The 24,167-nt window shown below is 38.7% G+C and overlaps 4 protein-coding genes across 5 annotated transcripts; 3 read left to right on the forward strand and 1 right to left on the reverse strand.

Moving 5' to 3' along the window:
* Window positions 1-237: 237 nt before the first annotated feature.
* Window positions 238-4,910, reverse strand: LOC129176841 (sphingomyelin synthase-related protein 1-like). Of its 2 annotated transcripts, none has more exons than XM_054767299.1 (6): window positions 4,729-4,910; window positions 3,087-3,663; window positions 2,927-3,022; window positions 2,704-2,821; window positions 2,481-2,631; window positions 238-1,149 (listed from the first exon to the last, which is right to left on the reverse strand). In XM_054767299.1, the coding sequence occupies exons 2-6, from the start codon at window positions 3,641-3,643 to the stop codon at window positions 845-847; spliced, it is 1,227 nt and encodes a 408-aa protein (XP_054623274.1). In that variant the 5' UTR covers window positions 3,644-3,663; window positions 4,729-4,910; the 3' UTR covers window positions 238-844. The 2 variants fall into 2 exon arrangements, with proteins under 2 accessions (XP_054623274.1, XP_054623275.1); XM_054767300.1 differs by lacking the exon at window positions 4,729-4,910 and adding an exon at window positions 3,749-4,718.
* Window positions 4,911-6,778: 1,868 nt separating this feature from the next.
* LOC129177122 (dual specificity protein phosphatase 13-like) lies at window positions 6,779-8,735 on the forward strand. The gene is made up of 3 exons (XM_054767908.1): window positions 6,779-6,909; window positions 6,982-7,199; window positions 8,545-8,735. Exons 1-3 carry the CDS (start codon window positions 6,803-6,805, stop codon window positions 8,733-8,735), a joined length of 516 nt encoding a protein of 171 aa, XP_054623883.1. The 5' UTR covers window positions 6,779-6,802.
* A 1,965-nt stretch (window positions 8,736-10,700) lies between these two features.
* LOC129177138 (dual specificity protein phosphatase 13-like) lies at window positions 10,701-13,549 on the forward strand. Its single transcript, XM_054767935.1, has 3 exons — window positions 10,701-10,903; window positions 10,985-11,202; window positions 13,326-13,549. Exons 1-3 carry the CDS (start codon window positions 10,779-10,781, stop codon window positions 13,544-13,546), a joined length of 564 nt encoding a protein of 187 aa, XP_054623910.1. The 5' UTR covers window positions 10,701-10,778; the 3' UTR covers window positions 13,547-13,549.
* A 2,919-nt stretch (window positions 13,550-16,468) lies between these two features.
* On the forward strand, window positions 16,469-20,426 carry LOC129177107 (dual specificity protein phosphatase 13-like). The gene is made up of 3 exons (XM_054767887.1): window positions 16,469-16,632; window positions 16,755-16,975; window positions 20,007-20,426. The coding sequence occupies exons 1-3, from the start codon at window positions 16,475-16,477 to the stop codon at window positions 20,225-20,227; spliced, it is 600 nt and encodes a 199-aa protein (XP_054623862.1). The 5' UTR covers window positions 16,469-16,474; the 3' UTR covers window positions 20,228-20,426.
* The last annotated feature ends 3,741 nt before the right edge of the window (window positions 20,427-24,167 follow it).

Below are 24,167 nucleotides of genomic sequence, written 5' to 3' on the forward strand. Positions count from 1 at the left end.
TTCACTTTTGATCGTGCTTTTTGAAAGGAAAGCGCCGGTTTTCCTTGAACTATAAACAGGCATACGGAAAGAGCTCAAAATTGCCATGGCAGCGTACTTTTTTTCTTGAACTTTATTGACACAGACCTGAATTGGACAGGTTCATGTGTTTTATCCAGCGCTTCTGTTCGTCAACATCCATATAATGCACATTCATTCGGCACAAATAAAAACACAATAGGCTTCTTTTAAATTTTATTTTATGATGGAAATGGCTTAATGAGGCATGAAAAGTGGTTTCATTTAGTTGTATATGTTTGTTACACTTTTAACTACGGCTGTAGGAGGCAACTTTCACTCTGAGGCCAACAAATCAATCATTCCACTTAAAAAAATAAAAATGAAAGCACGTAGTGCGTCCTTTTGAGCAACTGTAAACATATTTTAGTGTGCATGTTGCTGCTTCAAGTACAAAAATACCTCAACGTACAAGTATGAAATAAATTAACATCAACAAACACAAAAACTTTTAAATAACTTAATACAGAATAATGTGCTGTCATTAATGCTGTGGAAAGTTCATTGATGTTGGTAGAAAAGTCATTTTTATCATCAAATGTGGCAAGAATGGGACATTTGTACATGTAATTGGCAAATGGAATCATATTTAAGACAACGGGAGAACAACTTTTTTTTTTTTGGTGGATTTCGTACTCTACAAATCCGGCAAGGAAAAAGGCGATTGTGGCGCTTTAAAATATGCATTTTTTTGAAAAACAGCAACTGGGGAGAAGGATTGCCATCAAGCCTTGCTGCTAATAGGCTCATGTCAGTCTTCAAAGTGATCACAGGATGCAGTGACTTGCTACCCAATCAGCATCCTCAAGACGGCAGGCCGGGAGAAGGGCCAGCAGTACTCGTTGGGCACGGGCCCGTTGACGTTGCACTCAAAGAAGGAGAACATTGGGAACCAGATGCGAGCACGTCGACTCTGCTGGTAGGCGCGCGTGTTGGCCAGCGTGTGGTAGTACAGGAATAGTCTGGTGGTGATGTAGAAGGCGATGAAGACGTCAATGGAGTAGTGCTCGTGCGCTGCCAGGATGAAGAAAATGCCGAAAAGGTTGAGCACCCACGACAGCGTGTGGATGAAGTTCCAGCTCCGTGGCGTGTCTGCATTTGAAAAGAATATATACAATAGCTTTATGTCATGTATACGACCAACGAAGAACACTAGGAGACAACAAAGGATGCTTGTTCCCCATTTCAACTACACAGGAAGCAACCCCTTTTGTACTGACGTCACATCTTGAGACATCTTTCATCTGCAAAATTAAAAAATGAATACATTCAACTGTAATTTTTTTTTTAATTCTTTTGCCATTTTAAACAAATATTAAAACGGTACAAGCTTATCTGATTAGCTTTGAAATTGTCATCAAAATTCAAAATGCTACAGAAAAAGTTGTATTTTCTATTAGTGGTAATATTAGTGGTAGTAGTAGAACTATTATTCTAATAAATGTTGGAAATAGACATTATTAATGACATCATTAACGTATGATTGCTAATAATGATAACTGATAACTGAAATAAACATTTTTAATTCTGTATTATTATTGTTCTTTATGATGATGGTCATAAAAATATGAATTATAGTATACATTTTTTAATAATGGCACTAGTGTGAAATATCAGTAAAAATGTAACGGCAACACACCTAGCTATTATTAAAAAAAAAATACTGTATATATTGGTAGCGGCAATACAGTAATCCCTCGTTAACCGTGGTTAATTACTTCCAGACCCGTACCTGATGGGTGAATTTCTGCAAAGTAGGATTCCTTATTTACAAACTGAATATTTTCATAGTTTGAGCACAGAAAACCTGTTTACAACCTTCTAAATACAGTTTTCAACATTATTAAAGCCCTCTAGACATTAAATAACACCCCATAGTCAACTTTACACTTGTATTATCCAATATAGTAGCCATAATACGAGAAAATAAGACATATAAGACAGAAATAAGCCATAATACAGACTCGCACGTTAGAATTGGGAGAGTTCCCTGTTGTTACTTCTTGTTATGTACAGTACTTCCTGCGGTGGCATATCATCACGTCTTTGAATGAGTCTTCTGCATGACTCTTCTGAATGTCCTGTATTTGTATTTTAGTTCATTTAGACATTTTTATGCTTGAAAATAATTAATTTAGGCAAATTAATACGTAAAATTGGCTTAAATGTACATAGTTTTGGGCTAATAATACATTTTTGAAAAACTGTGATAGAGTGAAGCTGCAAAATTCAACGTGGCGACGGATTCATGTACTGCTGTATTTACTTGGTATTGGGTCAATACCGAAATTTGAAGTACTGCCTAATGTCCCCCGCTGCTAATGGTCTCACCCACTCAATTTTGATCAGACGGCAAAATGCTCAACATTTTTACAATTTTCCATAAAAACATTGTAGTATCGAGCATTCAACTTGCTACTCACACTCCGTGACAAAAAAGTTGAGCATGGTGAGGACGACGGTGTGTCCGCTGAACATGTAGTCGCCGCACGTGTGAACGCCCGTCAGCGTCATCCCGAAGCCGCTCCAGATGGCCACAGCTCGCTGCAGCTTGGCCCACATGTCCCCGTAAATCTGCACCAGAAGAAGAGGACATGATGACATTGTTAAGGGGGACAAGTAGCAGCGCGTTGCTGTAGGAGCTACCTTTCCGGAACACTGCAGGTGTTGTCCTGGAACAGAGAGGGAGGTGACAAACATGGTGACGCAGCGCAGCATGAACACGGTGCCCATGAGGCTGCACATGCGGCGTAGAAGAATTGACCTAAAACACAAGAAATAAATACAAGAATATGTTTTTGTATTCTTCAAAACAGGTCCTGTTTCCATGAACTTTTGAGTACGCTGGTCTAAGCACTACAAGAGTTACCTATGTTTGTGTAGGAGGAGAACCAGTAGCCAGATGTTGCACAGGATCACACCACATGCTTCTGCCATGGCGAAGGCCCACGGGATTCTAGGCACACTGTGCAAAAAACGCTAGGTCATCATTTATGAGGCAGGCTCATACTAGCAAGCGGTGACATCACCTGTCCAGGAAGATATCCGGTAAGGGCGGGTAGGTGCGCATGTCAGGGACCCTCTCGTGCACGATGACCATGACGAAGGAGGTGAATCCAAATACAAAGACCACATAGACGGAGCTGAGCACCGTCTTCCAGTACTCAGGATCCAGCCTCCTGGCTTGCTGCTTGTACTTCCCGTTGGTGTACTGCTGGTACTCCTCGCCTACCGGCGCCGTGTCCGTGCTGTCGCAGTCCCTCCTGGGCTCGCCGTTGCACAACCAGTCCGAGTTGCCCCCTGCGCCCGTCGGGGAGTGTCCGTCGAAGGGGAGGCCCAGCTCCTGCAGCACGTCCAGGTTCTCCTTCTGGAGTTTGCGGATGGACACCATGAGGCGCTTGATGTCGCCCAGCACCTTGAGCTCCAGAGGCGGGGAGCGGAGGTCGTACTCGCTGAGGGCCAGCAGGCTGGTGCCATCCAGGCGGTGCTTGTAACACAGTAGGTCTACATAGTCGCAGAAGCCCTCCTCCTTCAGCCACTTGGCCACGTGTTTGGGCGTCCAAAGGCGGACGCTCGGCTGGCTCATTTCCTTCCTCGCCCCCAAGGCTGAGGGTCAACAACAACATGGACGACTCATTCACACTTGTGCTAACCATTTCTAATGTATTATTGATATTATTCAATAGTTTACCATCATCAGTGTTTCCTCAAACACGGCTTGCCACAAATACATTTGGTGCCACCTGTTCACCATAGCTCATACACCCATTATGATGGGACTGTCTGCGACTGTAGCATGTTGTTACAACTCCGTACAGTAGATGGCACCACAACTCTGCTTCGTAACACACGCACACGCACCTGGTCTGCCAGAGAATAAGACGACGCAGCAGGAGAGGTCAGCCTTGCCAACTGAGTAATTCAGACCTCCCCTAGCTCTTCTAGCAACACATCTGGCATGTTTTTCTGGTCTTATTGGACACTTTAGGAGACTAAAATGGAAGCACGGATCGCTCTTCTCAATGAGCAGCGGGTGCTTCTGTGGCCCCCCCAACTTATAAGCATTCACAGCTGGCTCAGTCTTGCTTGTGACATTAAAAAAAATAATATATGAATTCAAATTTATGATTTATATATATATTTAAATAAACATTTATAATTACAATGAAATAAAAATAATTAAAATAGTGGTAAATGGTGAGGGGTTACCCTAAACCTTTTACTAAAATAACCCTTACCCTAAATCAAATAAATAAGACAAATTTAAGGTGCTCAATTCACTCATATTGGGCACCTTGGGCGAACTTCTTTGCGATTCAAAGCATTACTGTTCACCAAATATTAAATTAATGCACGTCTGTACCAAACAATATGATTTCAACACAGCTAATTGTTATTTAGCATTTGCGGCTAACGTGTCATATGTGGTTTCACGTTCAAAACAACCATTGGCATTTACACCTTTTAAAGACACACATAGAGGTTAAACCACAAGATTAATGGCATGATTATTATATGATGGAATGCCAAAGAAATAACTGTCCAACTGGACATACACGCCCGAGGCTAACAACACAGCGTCACCTCTTCAGTCAATTCACAGCAAGCCGCCAGAGGCTATGCACTCTGTTGCTAGCTAACAGCGTTAGCTTCCTTTCGAGGTTCACTCACCCGAGTTGAGAGGTTGATAAAAGAAAGCGACGCCGCCGAAACGTAGAGACTCCAATGAATCTAACTGTAAGGTATCTCACAAAGATGTGAGCAATCCATGACGGTGGAAATAACAGTAATGGTAACGCTGCTGCCAATCATGTCACCCTGGTTAGCATCCTGTTATGATGGCACAAGGAGAGGTAATGGCTCCAAAAGCAGGGGACAGGGACACCCTGTGGAGGAAAAATGAACTACAGCGTGGTGTGCTATATCGTTTTGCCGTATTGCTTTCCTGCATAAATATGACTTTATTCCCATAATATTACGAGTTACTCCTCATAATATAAAGACGTTACTGTCAATAAATTCTGAGGTATTTTATAAAATTACGCTTTTATCTTGGTCCACATTTCCCCCTTAGAAGTATGACTTTATTTCAATAACATTGCAAACTTTGGTCTTATAAACTATGAGTTATGAATTTTCTTCTGCTTTACTACGGATCATTTTTCCTCATTAAATTATAATGTTTTCCTCATAATATTACCACTCATAAAATCAATGTTCCTGTTTTCTCTCAATATACTGTACATGTATTGTGGTTGTAAACCATATCATGTTTTTTCCCTCTTAAATGGGCTTTAGTTCCTCCTAATTTTAGTTTTCCTTATAATTGTAATCCATTTGTTTTGGTATTTCTGGTCAAACTTTTCTCTTCCAAAATCATGGCATAATTTTCATGAATACCTACTACTTTTCACTTTGTAATATTACAAGTTTCTTTTATTATTATGACTTTTTTCCTCATTTTATCCCCATAAATTACGTGTTTTTCTCATATTACCACTTTATTCTCATCAAATTCTGTTATTGTGTGTTATTCTGTTTCCCCCGTGATAATAATGTACATTTATTGTTGTCATATTTCCATAATATTATTTTTGTTTTTTTCATTATTTTATTAATCAATTTATTGAATTTTTTTCTGATAAAACTATGAGTTTTTTTAATAATATCATGATTTAATTTTCTCTAACTAATTATCACGTTGTAATATGACAAATTGTTCTCATTTTATCCCCATAAAGACATGTTTTTTTCTCATATTACGGTACCACTTCATTGTCATCAAATCAGAGCTTCTTTCTGACCAAATTATTAGTTTTTTTTTCCTTTTTTTTTACCTTATACATTTATTGTTGTAATATTACAACTTTTTTTCCACATAAATGAATATTTTTTTTCTCACTTTGTCCGCACCATGTACCATTTTTCTCATAATTTCTTCTCATAATATGACCTTTTCCTCGGTAATTCAACATTTCTTTCGCATAATATTAAAATGTAGTATTACAACTTTTCCCCCTCATAATTATGACTATATTTGCATAATATTACGAGTTACTTGTCATAATATTAGGTGTAGTTTTCCCTCTTTTTCTCAGAATGATAATCCATTTATTTTGGCATTTCTGCTAAAACGATGACTTTTCTTTTGCAATATCATACTTTTCACGAATAACTTTTTTTTTTCCTGTAATTATCACTTTGTAATACCATTTTTGTTTCTAATTTTATCCCCATATTTTTTCTCATACATTACTACTTTGTCAAAATCAGATCTTTTTCTGATAAAATTATTATTTTCCTGGTCATATTATACATTTATTGTTGTCATATTACAACTTTTTTCACATAAACACTCCTTTTGTACTTTACTCCATATAATGAGGACTTGATTCTCAGTTTTTTTTCTGGGAATGTAAAATGTATTCCAATAAATTATGCTTTTTATTTTTTACAATATTACAACATTTATTTATCTATTTTTAGTCAAATATTATGGCTTAATTTCTGTAAGTTACCATGTTGTCATCATGGCGACTTTCTCCTCATAATATCAGGACATTTTCACATTTTTTCTTATATTACAACTTTATTCTGGTATATTTGGAGGATAAAGCCTCCCAAGGCCCGTAAAGCGGTACACAATATGGGTCATCAGTGATTAATTTTAGACACACACAGAGGGCAGCTGTCATTGTCAGTCAACATTAGCCAGCATTGAAATGCATGAGAAAGTTCTTTAGCGATGGAGGAGAGTCCAAGTGTGAAAGACTTGCAGAAGGTTCTGTTTGGAGGCAAACGCTTTGGAAATCATGTGGATGAAGTTTGGCCCGGCCTGTTCCTTGGTGACATGTGAGTGCTGCTTTCAGGCCTCAACAAACACCACTACGTGTTCTTTTTGACACTTGCATCCGTGGTACGCAGGTCAGCAGCCAACGATCGCTACTGCGTGTGGAAGCTGGGAATCACGCACGTGGTGAACGCAGCGCACGGCAGCAAGTACAGTCAGGGCAGCAGACACTTCTACGGAGACGCCGTGGATTATTACGGCATGCCAGCCGAAGACTCGCCCACCTTTGACCTCTCGCCCTATTTCTATCCATGTGCAGAGTACATCCACAGCGCTCTTGGCACGTCCTGTGGTAAATACGACACTGTGGGGAATAACATCTTAGCCACTAATAGCCAGCTAGCAAGAAATCAGCTCTGATGTTCACTGATCTTGTCGTGTCGCTAGGCAGAATTAAAAAAAACACAAAAAACATGTGGCTGATGTCCAAAAATGAGAATAAAGCCATAGAATTACAAGACAAAAAGTTGGACGAATGCATGAATAAAGTTGTAATATTTGAGAAATGAATCATTTGTGTGATACAGTGCTTATATTATTAGAAGAAAATGATCATAATTCTAAGAAAAACTAAACTTTTAATACTACCACGATAAAATTGCAATATGAGAAAAATAATACATTTTTTACTACAAAAAAATGATCATGTACAAGAATAAAATCACAATATGAGGAAAAGCTGTAATCCTACCACACCAAGGAGGTCAGTAGAAAAACATTCAATTTATAAGAAAGAATTAAAGAATTAAGTTGTCATATGAGAAAAAATATGACCAAAAAACCCCTCAAAACTCTCAGGGAATGAAGTCCTGATATGAGAAGAAACCTATGATATGGAAATAAAGTTCTACTTTTAGGAGGAAAAAACTCATTTATGAAAGCAAAGTCCTTACATTATGAGAAGAAATGTGTAATATTATGGGAATAAAGTCACAATTCTAAGAAAAAAACATAATACTACCACGATAAAGTCATAATAATATGCGGGAGGGAACATTTCATGAGAAAAAAAATTCGCAATTTACAAGAATAGTATTGTACTATTATGAGAAAAAAAAAAAAGATTATAAAAATAAGCATCATTTTATAAAAGTTCAAATTCAAAGAAAAAAACTTTAACTACATAGAATTTTTTTTATCATATGCAGAAAAAAATACATTTTTCGCAAGAAAAAAAAATCCTAATTTAGAACAATGAAATTGTGATATTATGAGAAAAAGTCACGCAAAAAAAGTAGTGAGACTACCACACCAAAGGAGGGAAGATGAAAAACATTTTGAGTTGGACTAAAAACAACACAAAAAAATAAACTAACATTTGCACATTATGAGAAGAAACTTGTAATATTACAATTTTTTTAACAAGTATTTCTTTATTTTTTTAAAGAAATGTAATAGAATGAATAGCAATTACTGCTATAATATGTCTTTAGTGTGGCTAAATGACAATTGTACTTCATTAATAGCAGTACGACCCTCTTGTTGTTATGCAACAACCAAATTCTCATCAAATTCTGATTTTGTTTACGTAATATTACAGATTTATTTTTGTAACTTTTACAGCATCTTTTGTCAATTTGGCTTCCATCGCTTGCGCTCATCAGCCACCCAGCTGTAATGTGATGTCTTTATCTTAGCTGGTGTTTTGGTCCACTGTGCTGTGGGGGTGAGCCGGTCAGCGTCCCTGGTGCTGGCGTACCTAATGATCTGGCACGGCTACACGCTGCTGGAGGCCATACGGAAGGTCAAAGAGCGCCGGTGGATTTTCCCCAATAAAGGATTCCTCAAGCAGCTTTGCCTTTTACAAGTCAAACTACAACAGTCTTAGCCATTACGTGAATACGGTATATATTTGTAAGCAATGCATGTCATCTGGTTGCATACATCAGGTACACTTTATCTCCTCCGTGCTGTACAGAATAAAAGCAAACTCCTGACGGATATTCTGCAGATCTTTAAGGAATCAATTGTGCTCTTGAATGGTGCATCTTGTGTAGAAAGTAACCATGCACACACACGTAAGCACTGAAGCACAGCTTCATTCACACAGTCAATCAATATCACACCTCAAGGCACTTATTGACGACACCGAATAACAGCTTTTCATCCTACAACAGCGGAAACTATAATACACTGGACACAGCATTAGGTACGCCTGCACATTTAACAATATGTTATTATATTGTGCTTATAATAGGTCATTAAAAAGAGGCAATTAAAAATACTCGGCAAAAGAAAAATTCTCTATATATATTTATATAATAGAAAAGTGGCATATTAGAATTTCCTTCTCATGAAAAATCCCTCAACAATTATGACAACAAAGCCCATTTGTTTTTATGATGAGAAGAGGATGAAATCATAATTCTCAGAAAAGAGTTTTAATACTAACATGATAAAGTCAGGATAATATGCAGACAATTTCTCCAGGAAAAATCTCACAATCACAATTTTAAAAAATGTTAAAAGTGTGTGAATAATATCAAATATGAAATAAAATAAAAATAAATACAAATTTTAAAATGGCATATTAAAATTTCTTTCTCATAAAAAACCCTCAACATTTATGAGAACCAAGTCATTCTTGTTTTAATTATGACAAGAAAATTGTAATACTATCGAAAATAAGTCATAATCTAAAGAAAATAAAGTTTAATACTGACAAAATAAATTGATATGTGGAAAGTTTGGACAAAAAAAATCACAATAAAAAAACGTAAATATGTGAACAGTATCATCTAGGAAATCAAATCCATTTTTTTAAAAACTGAAAAATGCCATCTTAGAATGTCCTAGCTCATAATAGAACATGTTTATAAGAATAAAGTACTTTTTATGTTTATTATGAAATGAAAATTGTAATATTGTGTGAAATAAAAGTCTGAATTCTAATAAAAAAGTTTGAATACTAACACATTAAAGTCATGTTCATATGAAGAACATTTTGAGAAAAAACTTCACAATTTACAAAAACAACAAACATATGTCAATAATATAAAATGTTCATAAATAAGTACTGTACATTTCGGTGTATAAGATGCTACTTTTTTTTCTCAAACTTTGAACCCTGCAGCTGATACACGGGTGTGGCGAATGTATGGCTTAAAAACTACATTTCCCATGATGCCTGGTGTGGCCATGTTCTCATCTGGTGACATCTCCTATACTTCAGGACTACTACTAATCGTTTAAATGTTTAATTAGGAAAACGCTGTTACTAAGACAGTCCATCATAAGGGCAAAAAAAAAGTTCAGTAAAAATCAACCAAAAAAGGCAGAGAAGCCACCATTCTCTGCGTTTGCTCAGCCTGTCACTCTAGCTGAGTGGAGACGGTACGCACACACTGCAGTTTACAGCGAGCAAGAGCAAGCACAATTTATACTAAAATCAACTGTAAAGCATTGTTGGATTTGGATTATTCAATAAACACCACAAATATAGTGTCTAGATTGCAAAGCCTGTTATGTTGAATGAAAACAAAAAGGAGGGGACATATTGGAATTGTGCAGCGATGGCGTTGTTGACACATACGTGGATCTGCCGGGCGGATCCACGCACGATGATGACTCTGGTGCCACTGTACCGTGGGTCTTATGAAGCCCACAGGATAACTCCAGCAGAAATGTGTAATATCCAGCAATTTGACAAGTGACCCCACATAAACCTTTCGCAATGCACATAGCGCCACAGGCTTACACGTCATATCGTAAATGTAGCGTCCCGTGAGTGCAACATAGTGGCTTAAATAGAAGAGGGAAGTGGGGGCGTGTCCAGTGACAGCAGTTGAGCAAAGCACCTGCTGGGGCAAATCACTCACAGCTGAGATCGGAAGGGGATCTAATCCATCCACGCCGGAGGATTTCAGTGAAAATGTGGGCCCTCAAAGGTAAAAAGGAGTACCTGACAGTGAAGGATCTGCAGAACATTCTGGACTCGTGTAAACTGCATTTGAGTCAGATAGATGAGGTGTGGCCTAACATTTACATAGGCAACGTGTAAGTATGCTACTTATTTGAGCTTGTTGGCTCATTTTAAAACCAGGCTGTGACCTCTGATCTTCTCTGTTTCTCTGCCAGGACAGTTGCCCAGACCAAGACAGCCTTGGTCCAGTTGGGAATAACTCACGTGTTGAACGCCGCTCACTCCAAGAAAGGCAGCATTGGGAATCAGGGCTTCTACGGCAAGGACTTTGAGTATTGCGGCATTCCGGCAGAGGACTCCACGCATTTTGACCTGGATGTTTACTTCCGACCCGCCGCCGATTTCATCCACAAGGGCCTCAAGGCACCCCATGGTAGCATCCCTCTCCTATCCTTAAACTGATTTATTTTCAGTTTTGATTGGTTTATATCAGGGGTGTCCAAAGTGCAGCCCGGGGGGGGGGGGCATTTGCAGACCCTGGCTGTTTTTTATTGGCCAGCGAAAAAAATGGAAAAATCAGCAGTAATTTGACAAGAATAAAGCCATAATATTAAAAGACAAAAGTTGTAATCTAACAAGAAAAGTCATAATTTTATGAGAATAATGTCATAATATAATTAGGAAAAAAAACCCTGCAAAAATGGGGAAGACCATTTTTTAAATGTCTTGAAATATAAATAACTTTTTAGCTCATCTACATGTCTTGGTTTAAAAAATATCAAAGTGGCCATTTTTCACTGTATGGCCTTTGCTGGAAAAAAATTGGACACGGATACGGTGTTCCCTTGTTTATCGCGGGGGGATAGGTTCCCAAAATAAACCGCAATAAGTGGATTCCGTGAAGTAGCCAAATGTATTCGTTTGCAATTATTAAGGCTGTAAAAGCCCTCATCATGCACTTTTCTCAGACAGGCACACATTTTCTCACATTTCTCTCTTGTTTACCACAAATTCCGTTTGAATTTTAATGATCAATCTCTAGGATGCAAGAAATGATGAAGTGACTTACCGTATTCACTCCTCTGACGTGCCTCGTCCCAGCGCTGTTCGACCATAGCCTTTGTGTATCCTTGTTAAAACATATTGCTCCTGTTGTAGTATTTTACTCCTCCTCGTAGTCCTCCATGAACCAAAGATTCATTTACAGTATTCTATAAATGGCGCCCTAGCGATCATACAGCTATGATCGCTCGCAAACAGGAAACGCGGCGGCGGTGCACAAGAAATTGATTGGCCATCAGAACGCAGAACACAATGGGCGGGTTCTCCCTTGGCCAATCAGGACTGTTGTGGCTTTATATTTAGCTAGCTGAGGTGGAGGGATGACATCTTTACACCAGCGGCACATGTCTTCAACTCTCACATGAGTATACAACACCCTCTACTGGTAGCAGTAGTAAATACAATAACAGACACATACAACAGAACACCGATAGGTAGCTCTATTACACCACAAGGACGCACAACACAATGCATGTTCCTACGCTTATAAAAAAAAATATGCAAAATTGCACTTAAACGCAAAACAGCGAATCAGCTGGAGATGTAGTGACGGAACACTGGACACACACCCGAGCGCACCTGTTTTCAACTACGAGTCCCAGATTGCTCTGCGTTCACAGTCCATGACCGCTGCCTTCCCTCTTTGCTGCTGAAAAACACTCTGGAATATTTTATTTAAAAAATAAAAATAAAAATTGAAAGATTATAGACATATTTTATGAATTTCTTGAATATATTTTGAGGTTTAAAATATTTTAAAGTCTTAAAATTATAAAAGGAAACACATAACTCTATCATAACGTTAGAATTCATGTAATAAGGGAGGAAAAATTATTATTAAAAAAAACATAAGAATAAAATTGCAATATGAAGAACTACCAAATTGTTAATCATTTTTGAGAAAAACTCAACTTTAGAATGAATTTATCATTTTAAAACATTTTTTTTTAGAAACATTTTCAATAATTTTAGAAAAAAATATGAGACAAAACTCCTAATACTATGGGATAATGATATGATCAATCAAATATTTTTTTTGAAAATAAAAAAAATTCAGAGAATAAAGCTGCAATATTATGAGAAAAAAATGTAAAAAGGGCAAATAAAAAAAAATGGAATGGAAAAATTTTGTTAACTTAAAATGATCTTTTTTTTACAAATGAATGCACCAATGTGCTGTCCAGCATGACTTGCTCATGTCCTCCACAATTAAAAAGAAAAAAGACCTTACCTTGCAGAATTTGAGTCTATGGAAGGAGCAACAATCCTTTCAATGATGAGGACACCATCAGGTTGGGTCTGCAAAATGAAACTTCAGTGACCAATTGCAGCCATCATTTTATCCAGGAACAAAAAAAAAAAAAAACACAGTGTGAGGACGGAGACAGGGGTCAGCGCTCACACACTGATGATATTAATATTAATATTAATACAAGCCGAGTCATCCCTCCTAATTATAAGTCTGATGGCCACATCCCGTCTGCTCCTCCTCAGGGAAAGTGCTGGTGCACTGCATCATGGGAATGAGTCGCTCGTCCACCTTGGTGCTGGCCTACCTGATGATCTACCAGCACCTGCCGCTGGAGCAGGCTCTGCACAGGCTGGTGAAGAAGAGAGCCATCTACCCCAACAGGAACTTCCTGGCCCTGTTGCTGGACCTGGACTTGCAGCTGGCCAGGAAGAAGAAGAAGGAGAACAAGTGTCAAATCTTATGACAATATAATGCCTATTTATTAGATAAATATTATATATATATATATATATATATATATATATATGTATCATTAGATAAATATTAGATATGTTTTAGATATGTACTTGATATAATACAATATCTATGTACTACATACTGTATCTCTTAAACTGTTGTCTGTTTATATGTGCCCTGTGATTGGCTGGCGACCAGTCCAGGGTGTACCCCGCCTCTCGCCCGAAGTCAGCTGGGATAGGCTCCAGCATACCGCCGCAACCCTAGTGAAGATAAGCGGCATAGAAAAAGGACGGATGGATATCTTAAACTGTGTATGACTTTCTCCAAACGGACCAAATAAATGTACTGTATATGTTTCTTCATCACATCATTATGTGAATAAATGTATAATAAATGAATAAAAGAATAAATGTCAATCATACTTTTAAAAAATATATTCTGACAGTGAGCACTTTTTTACTTCATGGCAGCTTTTCATAGGAACTATCAATAGTCACAATTGTGTATCTGGAACCTGAAAACAACAATTTTAGCAGAATTTACAATCAAAAGCAACGCAAAAGTAGGAAGTGGCAATATTTAGATGTTACTTTAAAAATCAAAATTTTTTCTTTTATTTATATTTTTATGAATATCACCACTGACCAATGAAAGGTTTGTCTGAAAAGGTGGCAATTGAAAAGGTCCAGGTATCTCCATAAGGGTTTTTTGTTGTTTTTATCTGAAAAAAACAACCCAAAAAATGGATATAATTTTACATTATATAATATACTTTATATAGATATAGAAAACAATACAATTAAATAAGTATACATACATATTCACATTTTCTTCATTATTTCTTATATCATTACTATTTAACAGTAATGATAGATGACAGTATTATGCCTTAGCTGCTAAGAAAATGTGTATATAAATATTACACATTTTTTTCCTTTTATTTCATTCTTAAATTTATTGTATTAATTATAATCCCTTGATGGGAAATTTAAAAGCATGCATCACCGGGCGCTCGGAACATCAGAAAAACGTCTTTATTATGCGTGTATGTGTGGTCTAAATCAACAAAAAGACCAAGAAAAACAGTAAGTGGATATTCTTATCACTGACTATCGTAACTCATACTGCGGAAGTAGATTTCTGCATTTAAGTATGCTTGGAAATCCCAGGAAATACATATACACGCAAAACACTGAATTCATGTTCATGTGATGTCTTTGAACGCAACCTATCATGGCTCATAATAACACGGTTAAAATGTGATTCAAATGTTCTGCTACTATTAAAAAGACTGGTGTTTTAGATTTTCAGACGTGTGTAGTATCTATGGTCATCATTTACATTTTAATACATACTGTATCAATATATACAATTGTGTCCTGTCGTTTATTTTTTGTTAAAAAATAAAAATAACAGTAAAAAGGCCATATTTCATGCATAGTTGCAAACGGTGATTAATCATGATTAATTAATATGTAAACTGTAATTAATTTGATTACTTTTTTATCATTTGACAGCCCTACTTCCTACTTTTGCGTTACTTTTTTGTAAATCCTACTAAAATTTACACACACACATACATATATATATATATATATATACACACACACACACGTATGTAAAAAACAATTTTTAAGGTGATTAACAAGAATGGTGTAGCTACTCATTACTGACTCCTTTTTTGAATATTTTAGTTTTATTTTTTAAGCTATTGTCTTAAAGTTTTAATCAGATGATTTGTTTTTGCTTTGTTGATGATTTTTTGTCTCACTCCCATTTCTTCTTTTTGCATTATGATACTCTACTTGGAACCTCCTTAAGATCCAAAATGTCAATTCTGGCAATTTTTTTACTTGTTCTAAACATTTTGATCAGGAGTGAGTTTTTTCTCCCTTAATAATAAAAAGTTTCAGTTCAGTTGTGTTGTCATTGACTAATGTTTATATTTGTTTGATAATCTGAAACATTTAAGTGTAACAAATGTGCAAAAAAAAAAAATCAGCAAGGGGGCAAACACTTGTTTGTTTTAATTTTAAGAAAATTTACAGTAATTCTTCGTAAAAAAAAAAAAAAGAACACTACATTGTTTCCCTCTGTGTTCCCTCTTGGCTCTGCTAACCTTTAAAAGGAAGATGACGCTTGAATTATTTTGGAGGAGGGCGTGGGGTACTAGAGTGCTGATGTTAAAATAGCCAAAAAGGTTGCCGGGTAGATTACGGCGGCAGAGGACGACGACGACCTACATTTGCGTTGCTCGTACTGTTGAGACCTGAGAAGTTTCAAGCTAAGGCAAGTGTCTAACATCTAATTGTGTGCTTTGCACTTTCAATATATTATGAACGCTGTTTTTTATGAAAGTACTGCAAACAAAGCACATGAGACAGGAATCATAAAAGCATAGAGAAGACGCCAGGCGAAGGAGGAGTTCATGTTAACCCTGGGCACTTCTCCCCCATACATGACATCGTTAATGACGGCAGTAGAGCAGGAAGGACAAGTTGCTAACGTGTTCACCACCAGGGGACACTGGGGCTTGTGGGCGGGAAGAAGATCAATAAAAAAACAAGAAAACCACTGCAGGACAGGTGCTGTTCAGCTCTTCTTCCACACATGCTTGTATGAAGCCATGCAGTGTGCGAAGTTGGAAATGCACATTTGATATTAGCCTGGGGGTAGGGGGCCTTCAATTTGAAGATCATCTTCTGAACTATTAAATCATTGTTATTTTGAGGCTAACACTGCGCAATAGTGCGTTTATATGCTTCCAAGGGTCCAAAAAGCTAAAGAAAAAGCAAAACAGACTGTGTGTGTGTGTGATTTGTACGACCTATGACGCATTCGAGGCTCCACTGTAGTTTACTGCAATTTGATTAATTAAAAAGGTTTCTTACACGGTTGGCCGCACAAAAAAGCCAAAGTGGAGCACCAGGTCATGCCCGGAAGCCTGGGAAGCTTAGCGAGCCCTGAGGGGGCAAACGGCAGGTACGAGACCCCCCCGGCGTCGGAACTGCAGAGGCTGATGTGGACCAAGAAAGGCAGCGACAGCCACCACATGGACGAGGTCCAGCCTAGGATCTACTTGGGAGACATGTAAGACAAGTGGCTCTTGTACAACTGCAATAATAATAAAAAGAATAAATAAGCACAAATAAAATAACAATCAAATAAACATATACTATTTATATACTATAAATGTGATCTTCGGTCTTTAGGTACGCGGCCAAAGACAAGAGGAACCTGCAGGCTCACCGTGTCACCCACGTCCTCAACGCTGCCGATGGCAAGTTCAACGTCAACACGGGTGCCTCCTTCTACCGCGACGCCAACATCACGTATCACGGCGTGGAGGCCTTCGACATGGTGACCTTTAACCTCAGCCCCTTCTTTTACCCGGCGGCCGACTTCATCAAGAGAGCTCTGAGCTCACCCGCAGGTGAAAAGTTCCCCATGACGTTGGTCAACGAAACTCAGTTCTGTTCGGGTTTTGTTTTTTTTTTGCTAACAGTATGAGCTCTTCTCGGCCGTGAACTGTCTGTCACGCGCAACAGTACAACAAAAACAACGGCACATGTAGCACATTTTCAACATGGCAAGCTGAAAAAGTTGGTCCAACTGCATTCATGTTACCTTTTTTCATCTTTGGCATAATAATTCATCTCAAAGCATAACCAACTTTTTTTCTCATAAATTTGTGACTTTGTTCTCGTAAGTACAACTCAGATCGATGTTTCTCTTACATTTTATCATTACAGTCCCTCAACATATCGTGTTTTTTCTGAAATTCATTCATAAATGATGGCTGTTTGGTGGTAGATTATGGTCTATTATTAATCAAAACATATTGCAATCCAAGTGATACGTAGTTTTCTACATATATACAATGGCACAAAACACTGATGAGACATTAGCTTCCATCTCGGCTTCCCAAAGTGGGATACGCATGAAATTACAACTTTAACCTAAGTCTAACATTTTTATCATGATATACAACTTTATTCTCGTAACTCCAACAGCTTTTCGCTTTGAATTCTCATAACCCCAGCTGTTTTTCGTATAAAATGAACACTTTATTCTCTTAGCATGACAAAACATTTCTTAGAACTTGCACATACTCAAACTGGACACACGAGAAGTAGCAAAACATCAGGCTTGTATTAGATTTCATGCGATTTATGCGGTTGACAGTAACAAAACAGCCGTAATGTGTTAGCCTTTTCCTGGACAGTGTTGTGGGTCTGCAGAAGTAGCGGTTGTGCGACATGACAGTAATAGGATGAGGCCGCTTCCTTCCCATGCTGGCAGAGTGGGGGGGTTCGGTGGGAGCGGGCTCCAGTGTTGTGTGGTGGGTGCCCACTGTAATCCCCGCTTAAAGTGCACAGCCGCCAAAACAGTTAAATTACGCGCTCCTGTGCGCCCTAATCCTCGTGCCCGCCGATAAGGCGGCGAGGATTACCGTGTGTAGAAACATTTGATGCAACATGTCAGGGGGAAAAAACTTTTCGCCGGGAGTTAGAAGTCCCTCCTCCTTTCTCCTCGCTGTCGCCATGATGTGTGTGTGACTTTTAATCCACAGAAGAAGTCACAAATGAGTCAGTTAGACTAAAGTTGGCTGCAATAATCCCGTTGTAGCGGAGTTGTAAACGCAGACGTGGAGGACAAGAGTGGTTGAGCTGCCACGTCCACAGGAAGCAAGCAGAGAACCCCACCAAGAAGTATCAGAAGGATCGCTAAATTGTTTAGTTAGCGAGGTTACGCAAAAAAACTATAGAACCAATTCCCGTGAGAAATTTGAATTCGAAAAATGCAGTTTCAGTCACCATTTCCCCAATAGTACATTCGCATTTGTCTCTTCCAAATCTTTGTACATCTGTCTCTGTTAATCAGGACGTAAGCAGCTAGCTAACAAGCACAAAAAAAAAAATCGTACAAGGCGGGGTCTAGTGTCACTGTGGAATTAATTAGCTTTCTCGTTTTATGTTATTTTAAGTCATCTTAATGTAACGATTGCTGATTAAAATCGGTCTAGTCTGTCAATTCGCAAGGTCATACTTTGTCCTCCTTGACACTCAAATACACCATTTTAGATGCTCTAATGTCTTACGTCTTTGTGCATGCTAGGTAACAAAAAAAATCGTACAAGCAAATGTAGATTCTACATTTTTCTACTTTTCTTATAGAGATGGAACTATTTTTCTTGCTGCAGAATCACCATCCGTCTAGTTGTCAATTCATACACTCAAATACGCCATTTTAGATTATCTCATGTTTTATGTCTCTCGTAAGTTGGAAAGTAGCGTATTAGCTAACAAAAAAATCCTACAAACAAATGTAGAGTTCAACATTTTTTTTTTTTACTTTTCTTAGCGATGTCATGATTGAACTATTTTTTCTTGCCGCAGAATTAAAATCGATGTACTGTAGTTTATCCATTCGTAAGGTCATACGTTGTCCTCCCTGACACTCAAATATGCTATTTTGGATGATCTTATATCTTCTGTCTCTGTGAATTGGAAAGTAGCCTAGTAGCTAACAAAAAAAAATCATACAAGAAAATGTAGAATTCTACATTTTTGGATGGAACTATTTTTTTCTTGCTGCAGATTTAAAATGGGTGTACAGTTCCCGACAAAAGTCCCGACAATTGGAATCAGAAATAACTTATATGAAAGGTAAAGCACTCTAGATTATGCTCGTCATACCAAAATAAAGTTTCGTATTATTCATTGAGTTTTAAGATTTAATTCGGACAGACAGGTCAGATTCTGCTTGGACAAAAGTCTTGCCGTGTCTTTAAATGGTTCAACCAATCACAGATTAGAGCTTCACCTGTGATAAATACAGTAATGAACACATTCCCAGGTGTGTTTAGAAAGAGCCCCAGCACACCAGTCCTTCATGTGAAGTGTAACTTGACCTCTCACATCATGCCAAAGATTCACACACAGACCAAAGTGCTGACCATCAAGAGCCTGAAGACCAACTCTGCTGCTGAGGTGGCAGACATCTTCAATGTATCCAAATGTCAAGTGGAACGAAAAAGATTTGAAGAAACTGGAAATACACCAGTTTGTGTATTCAAAATAAAGTATGCGTGTACATGTAAGTTGGACTGTACATTATTTTGTAAGTGACAAGCAAAATCTTACCTGTCCTAATTGAATGATAAAACTCAATGAATGATACAAAACTTTACTTTGGTATGATGAGCATACAGTAGAGGCGTTTGCCTTTCATATAAGCCCTTTCTGATTCCAACTGATCAACTACACATCAGGTTACTATTTGTTGTTCCCACAACTTAGAGAAGCGACAAGACTTTTGTCAGGGACTGTAGTTTGTCAATTTGTAAGGTCCTACGTTGTCCTCCCTGGCACTAGAAATACGCCATTTTAGATGATCTAATGTCTCACGGCGGACTAAGACTTTAGCGAGTCGCTCTGTTTTGTTTTCCCGCTGTTTGCTAGGTCGAGTGCTGGTCCACTGCGCCATGGGTCTCAGCCGCTCAGCCACGCTAGTCCTGGCCTACCTCATGATCCACAAGAGGATGACGCTCCCGGAGGCCATCAAGGCCGTCAGCGCCAACAGAAACATCTCCCCCAACGCCGGCTTCTTGCAGCAGCTGCGAGAGCTTGATGAACAACTGCAGTGCCACCAAGGGGCCGCGTGTCTCAAAGGGTGGACTTAAAAGTAACGTTCCAGGCTTGGAAGTAGAGTGAAATAAAAGAATCTGGCATGTTATAATGATGATTTGATGACTCTCTACCCAAGAACACCTGGTCTTGTTATGGCCTCCAGCTCTTGTGAATATTATTACTTCAGCCAAAGAGCCTGTAACTGTACAACTTCCCTTTCATTACCATTATTTTTTTAGGATTCGTAAGGTCTTTTCCATTCGATATTGGGAATGAACCACAAACTTTCATTTTTAATTAAATATGAATGCAAAAAAATGTCTATGCTAGGCTCAGTCCTGATTATGCAATTACCATAAATTCCAGTTTATAAACCGCACCGGTATATAAGCCGCACACACTAAATTTAGAGGAAAAAACTGATTTGTACATATATAAGCCGCACATGTCCACGTCATAAAATGGCATATTTTGCTGCGCACGATCTTTGAGGACCAGGCAGCTCTTTATTTGACAGGAGCCAATCATGAGCTATGAAAAAACTCAAGACAACCTTGTCAACACATTGGAAATTGCAGGAGTTCACTACTCAATATGATCAATCTGATTCACCGTGTCACCTTACAAAGAACACTAAACTCATCACACAGCAAATGAACACTAAAGGTGTACCTAAGAAATATACAAACATGTACCAATATGTGTTTAAAATGAAAAAACTTTGTTTTCCCATAATGCATTGCATCTGAGCAAAGCATTTCATTGGAGGACAAGAGGCATAGGAAATGGATGGATGGAACTGTAATGCTGCTTATGTCCAGAGGGAGCCAGAGGAGCCTAGAGCCCAAAGAGAGGCTAACATCATTGCAGCGCCATGGCAGGCACCAATGAGTGCTTTGCTCATATGCAATGCATTATGGGAAAACCTTTATCCCCATTTTAAAACTGTATTGGTACTTGTTTGTATATTTCCTAGGTACACCTTTTGAGTGTTACTTTGCTGTGTGATGAGTTTAGTGTTGTTTGTAAGGTGACACCGTGAGTCACACTGTTATATTGAGTGGAACAGTATTTAAACAATTAGTAGTACTTCTGAAGCAAAGGAGATGTCACAGGATTAGAACTTAGCCATAAATTAGCCACACCGCTGTTTACATTTAAGAGAAAGTAGCGACTTATACACCGGAAATTACAGTAGCACTCAACGTGTACAGACTCTTAGTTAGAAATTGACAGTTGGTTAGTTAGCGGCATTACGCATAATGTACCAAACTGAAGGACAAACTAAGGCTACTTCACTGAAAACTTCCACAGCTTAATGCTGTCTTGTTTATTCTAAAAAAATATACATGAGGAAAAAAATAAAAATCTAAATAAACAAGTCATTGTGTGAACTTACGCCGTTGTCAGGGTGACGGCTCAGGACAAAAGCCTGCTGGCTGATCTGGGAATAACACACGAGGTGAATGCTGCGGATGGCCCCCAGCACACTGACACGGGGCCACGCTTCTACAAGACTGCAACATATTTTACCATGAGGTTGCAGCGCTGGCCTGCCGGGACTTAGACTTGAGTGTGTTCTTCTCAGAGACTGCGGAGTTAAAGCACCGTGCTCTGATGCTAGGAAGTATTAGATACGCCAACGCCTGCAAAAACAGAGATCACAGACAATGCGGTCATCGTGTGTCTTTGGTGAAGATTGAGGACTGGTGCACTGTGCTTGGGGAACCAGTCGCTCGACCCTGGCGCTGGCCTTCCTCATGATCCGGGAAGGACTGACTCTCACTCAAGCTATTTCGAGCGTGCGGCGACACAGAAACATTTTCCTAACGTGGGTATTCTGGAGCAGCAATGCAAGTTGGATGCCGCCATGAGAGCAGAGCGCTTTCCTCAGACTTGAAGTGAATTAGCAAAAACCAGCTCATGACAGACAACTGTCCAAAGACACCCCGGTTCCTATAAATAAACCAGGCGGGGTTTATTTATGCACATTTTTCAAAGCAGCAGGGTTTCAGATGGCAAAAATACGCCTTGTGTACAGATTCAGGTCGGACTTTGAAGGCGGCAGATGAAGGGGCGACTTAATAAGAGATGCTCTCCACATGCTGTCAAAATAAAAAGAATTGGATATCACAGCTTTAACGATTCCACTGTCAGAATGAATGATGGCAGCCGGGGAAGATGTGACGGTGTGAAAAGTCCGTCTGACATGTTCCATGCAGCACCGTGCCACTGCTCAGGTTCATTCACCAAGTACCCATTTATGAAAAGACTCATCCGTCAAGTCTGACACATTTCACTTCCATCTTGGCCCCGCTACATCGTGCCTTGGCAGCGAGGAAGCATTTACTCGCTTCCTTCTTACACACACACACACACACACACACACACACACAAAGCTCAAGATATGGCTACTGTTTTTAAAAACATTTTGTTTTCCGTGCATAACAGTCATATTTCAGTTTTTTTTTAACAGTGTAACTTATAAAAGAAGAGGAAAAAAACGTGACAAGATTTCTCGTTCAGAAAAAAAAAAAGTCTCGTGGGCTCTAGGCCTGGGACGATAAATTAATTAATAATAAATACATTGCACCATAAATAAAAATTAGCTAGATAATTCTGCCCGCCACGGCCAGCTACTTAGATTGTTGTCAGTGTTTTAGTTAGCTACTCAAGTTAATTAGCTCATTTTTAGCTAGTTCACGATATACCGACCATTGTTAGTTCAACATTGCACTAGCTAGATCGTTGTCAGCTAGCTGTTTGAGAGCTAGCTGTCTGTAGTTCATGATGTATTCAATTCCATCTGTACGTTTTTGTTTACAAGTTGGTTGGTCGGCTAGCTAAATAACAACAATAACAACAACACATTTTGCATTTATACGCACCTTAAGCTTGTTGTAATTTAGTTTGTTCGCACATATCTTTTACACAGCACCTATGACCTACCCTACTGAATTCTTTTGTGGTGTGCTACAAACTAAACTGTGAATGTTGCATCTAGCTAGACAGCTAGCTAGCTGGTTTGTTAGTTGGTTAGCTGGCAGGATTATATGCAGTAGCCAACTAAAAGTCAGGGAAGAACACGTTCAAATTTGTACCTTTCATGGTTTGAGTTGTTTTGGCATACGTCGTTTGTAGCGGTGTGTGATGACACTGACTTTGTTTACAATGCTGGGTAAAATTCAGGCTGCTATCTGGAAATATGCTAAAACACAGAATGAAAGTAAGAGTAGTTTAGAAACTGAGCTCAACCTCTCAAATGGAAACCAAGCACTCTACCAGCTCAGCCATGCAACTCCAGCAGACTCAGCAGAATAGGGCCAGTAGTGGAGTGCACCAAATAATTACACGTAATCCGCCTCATTTTTGTCTGCTAACGCCTCTTTGCACATGCGGCTTCCCATCATGCTTTGCTGTACTGCTCTGTAAGTACAGTGGTTGTTATCCCCCTTCCCTTTTGATCGATATGTGCCTCACAAATCATTGAGTACTCCATTCACTTTGTGTACTGCCTGTTAGCATTCGGTATGATGGAGTCTACTCCAGCAGGCTTTGTGCAAAAGGTGGGATATGCTGGACTGGCACAATGCTGTCCTGTCATTGTTGCAATCCGAAATCAATATTATCAAGAAAAAAATCTAATTTGATTTAACTTGATGAAGACTTAGACAGGAATGGAACTCCTAACCTTCAGGGTGGGACACAAACACACACCAATTGAGCTTTGTTAACCCGCCTCTTCCATATTTTACCACATTCTAAAAATGTGATGAGGTTTTATTCCAAAAAGTCAACGACCAAGTTTGAATGTGCACATGCCGCTATTACATGTTAATGTTGTGTAATTAGTTTTGTGTCATTCCATGTAGTATTGGTAGTTGGCCTGTGTGTATTTACTTCTCCGTTATCTCTTCTCTTCTATTCATCTGACACCATGACCATAGTTAGTGTTCCGTGCAGTTAGCCCCCTTCCCTTCTGATTGATATGAG

Source organism: Dunckerocampus dactyliophorus, chromosome 2 (assembly GCF_027744805.1).
Source record: "Dunckerocampus dactyliophorus isolate RoL2022-P2 chromosome 2, RoL_Ddac_1.1, whole genome shotgun sequence".
NCBI lineage: Eukaryota > Metazoa > Chordata > Actinopteri > Syngnathiformes > Syngnathidae > Dunckerocampus > Dunckerocampus dactyliophorus.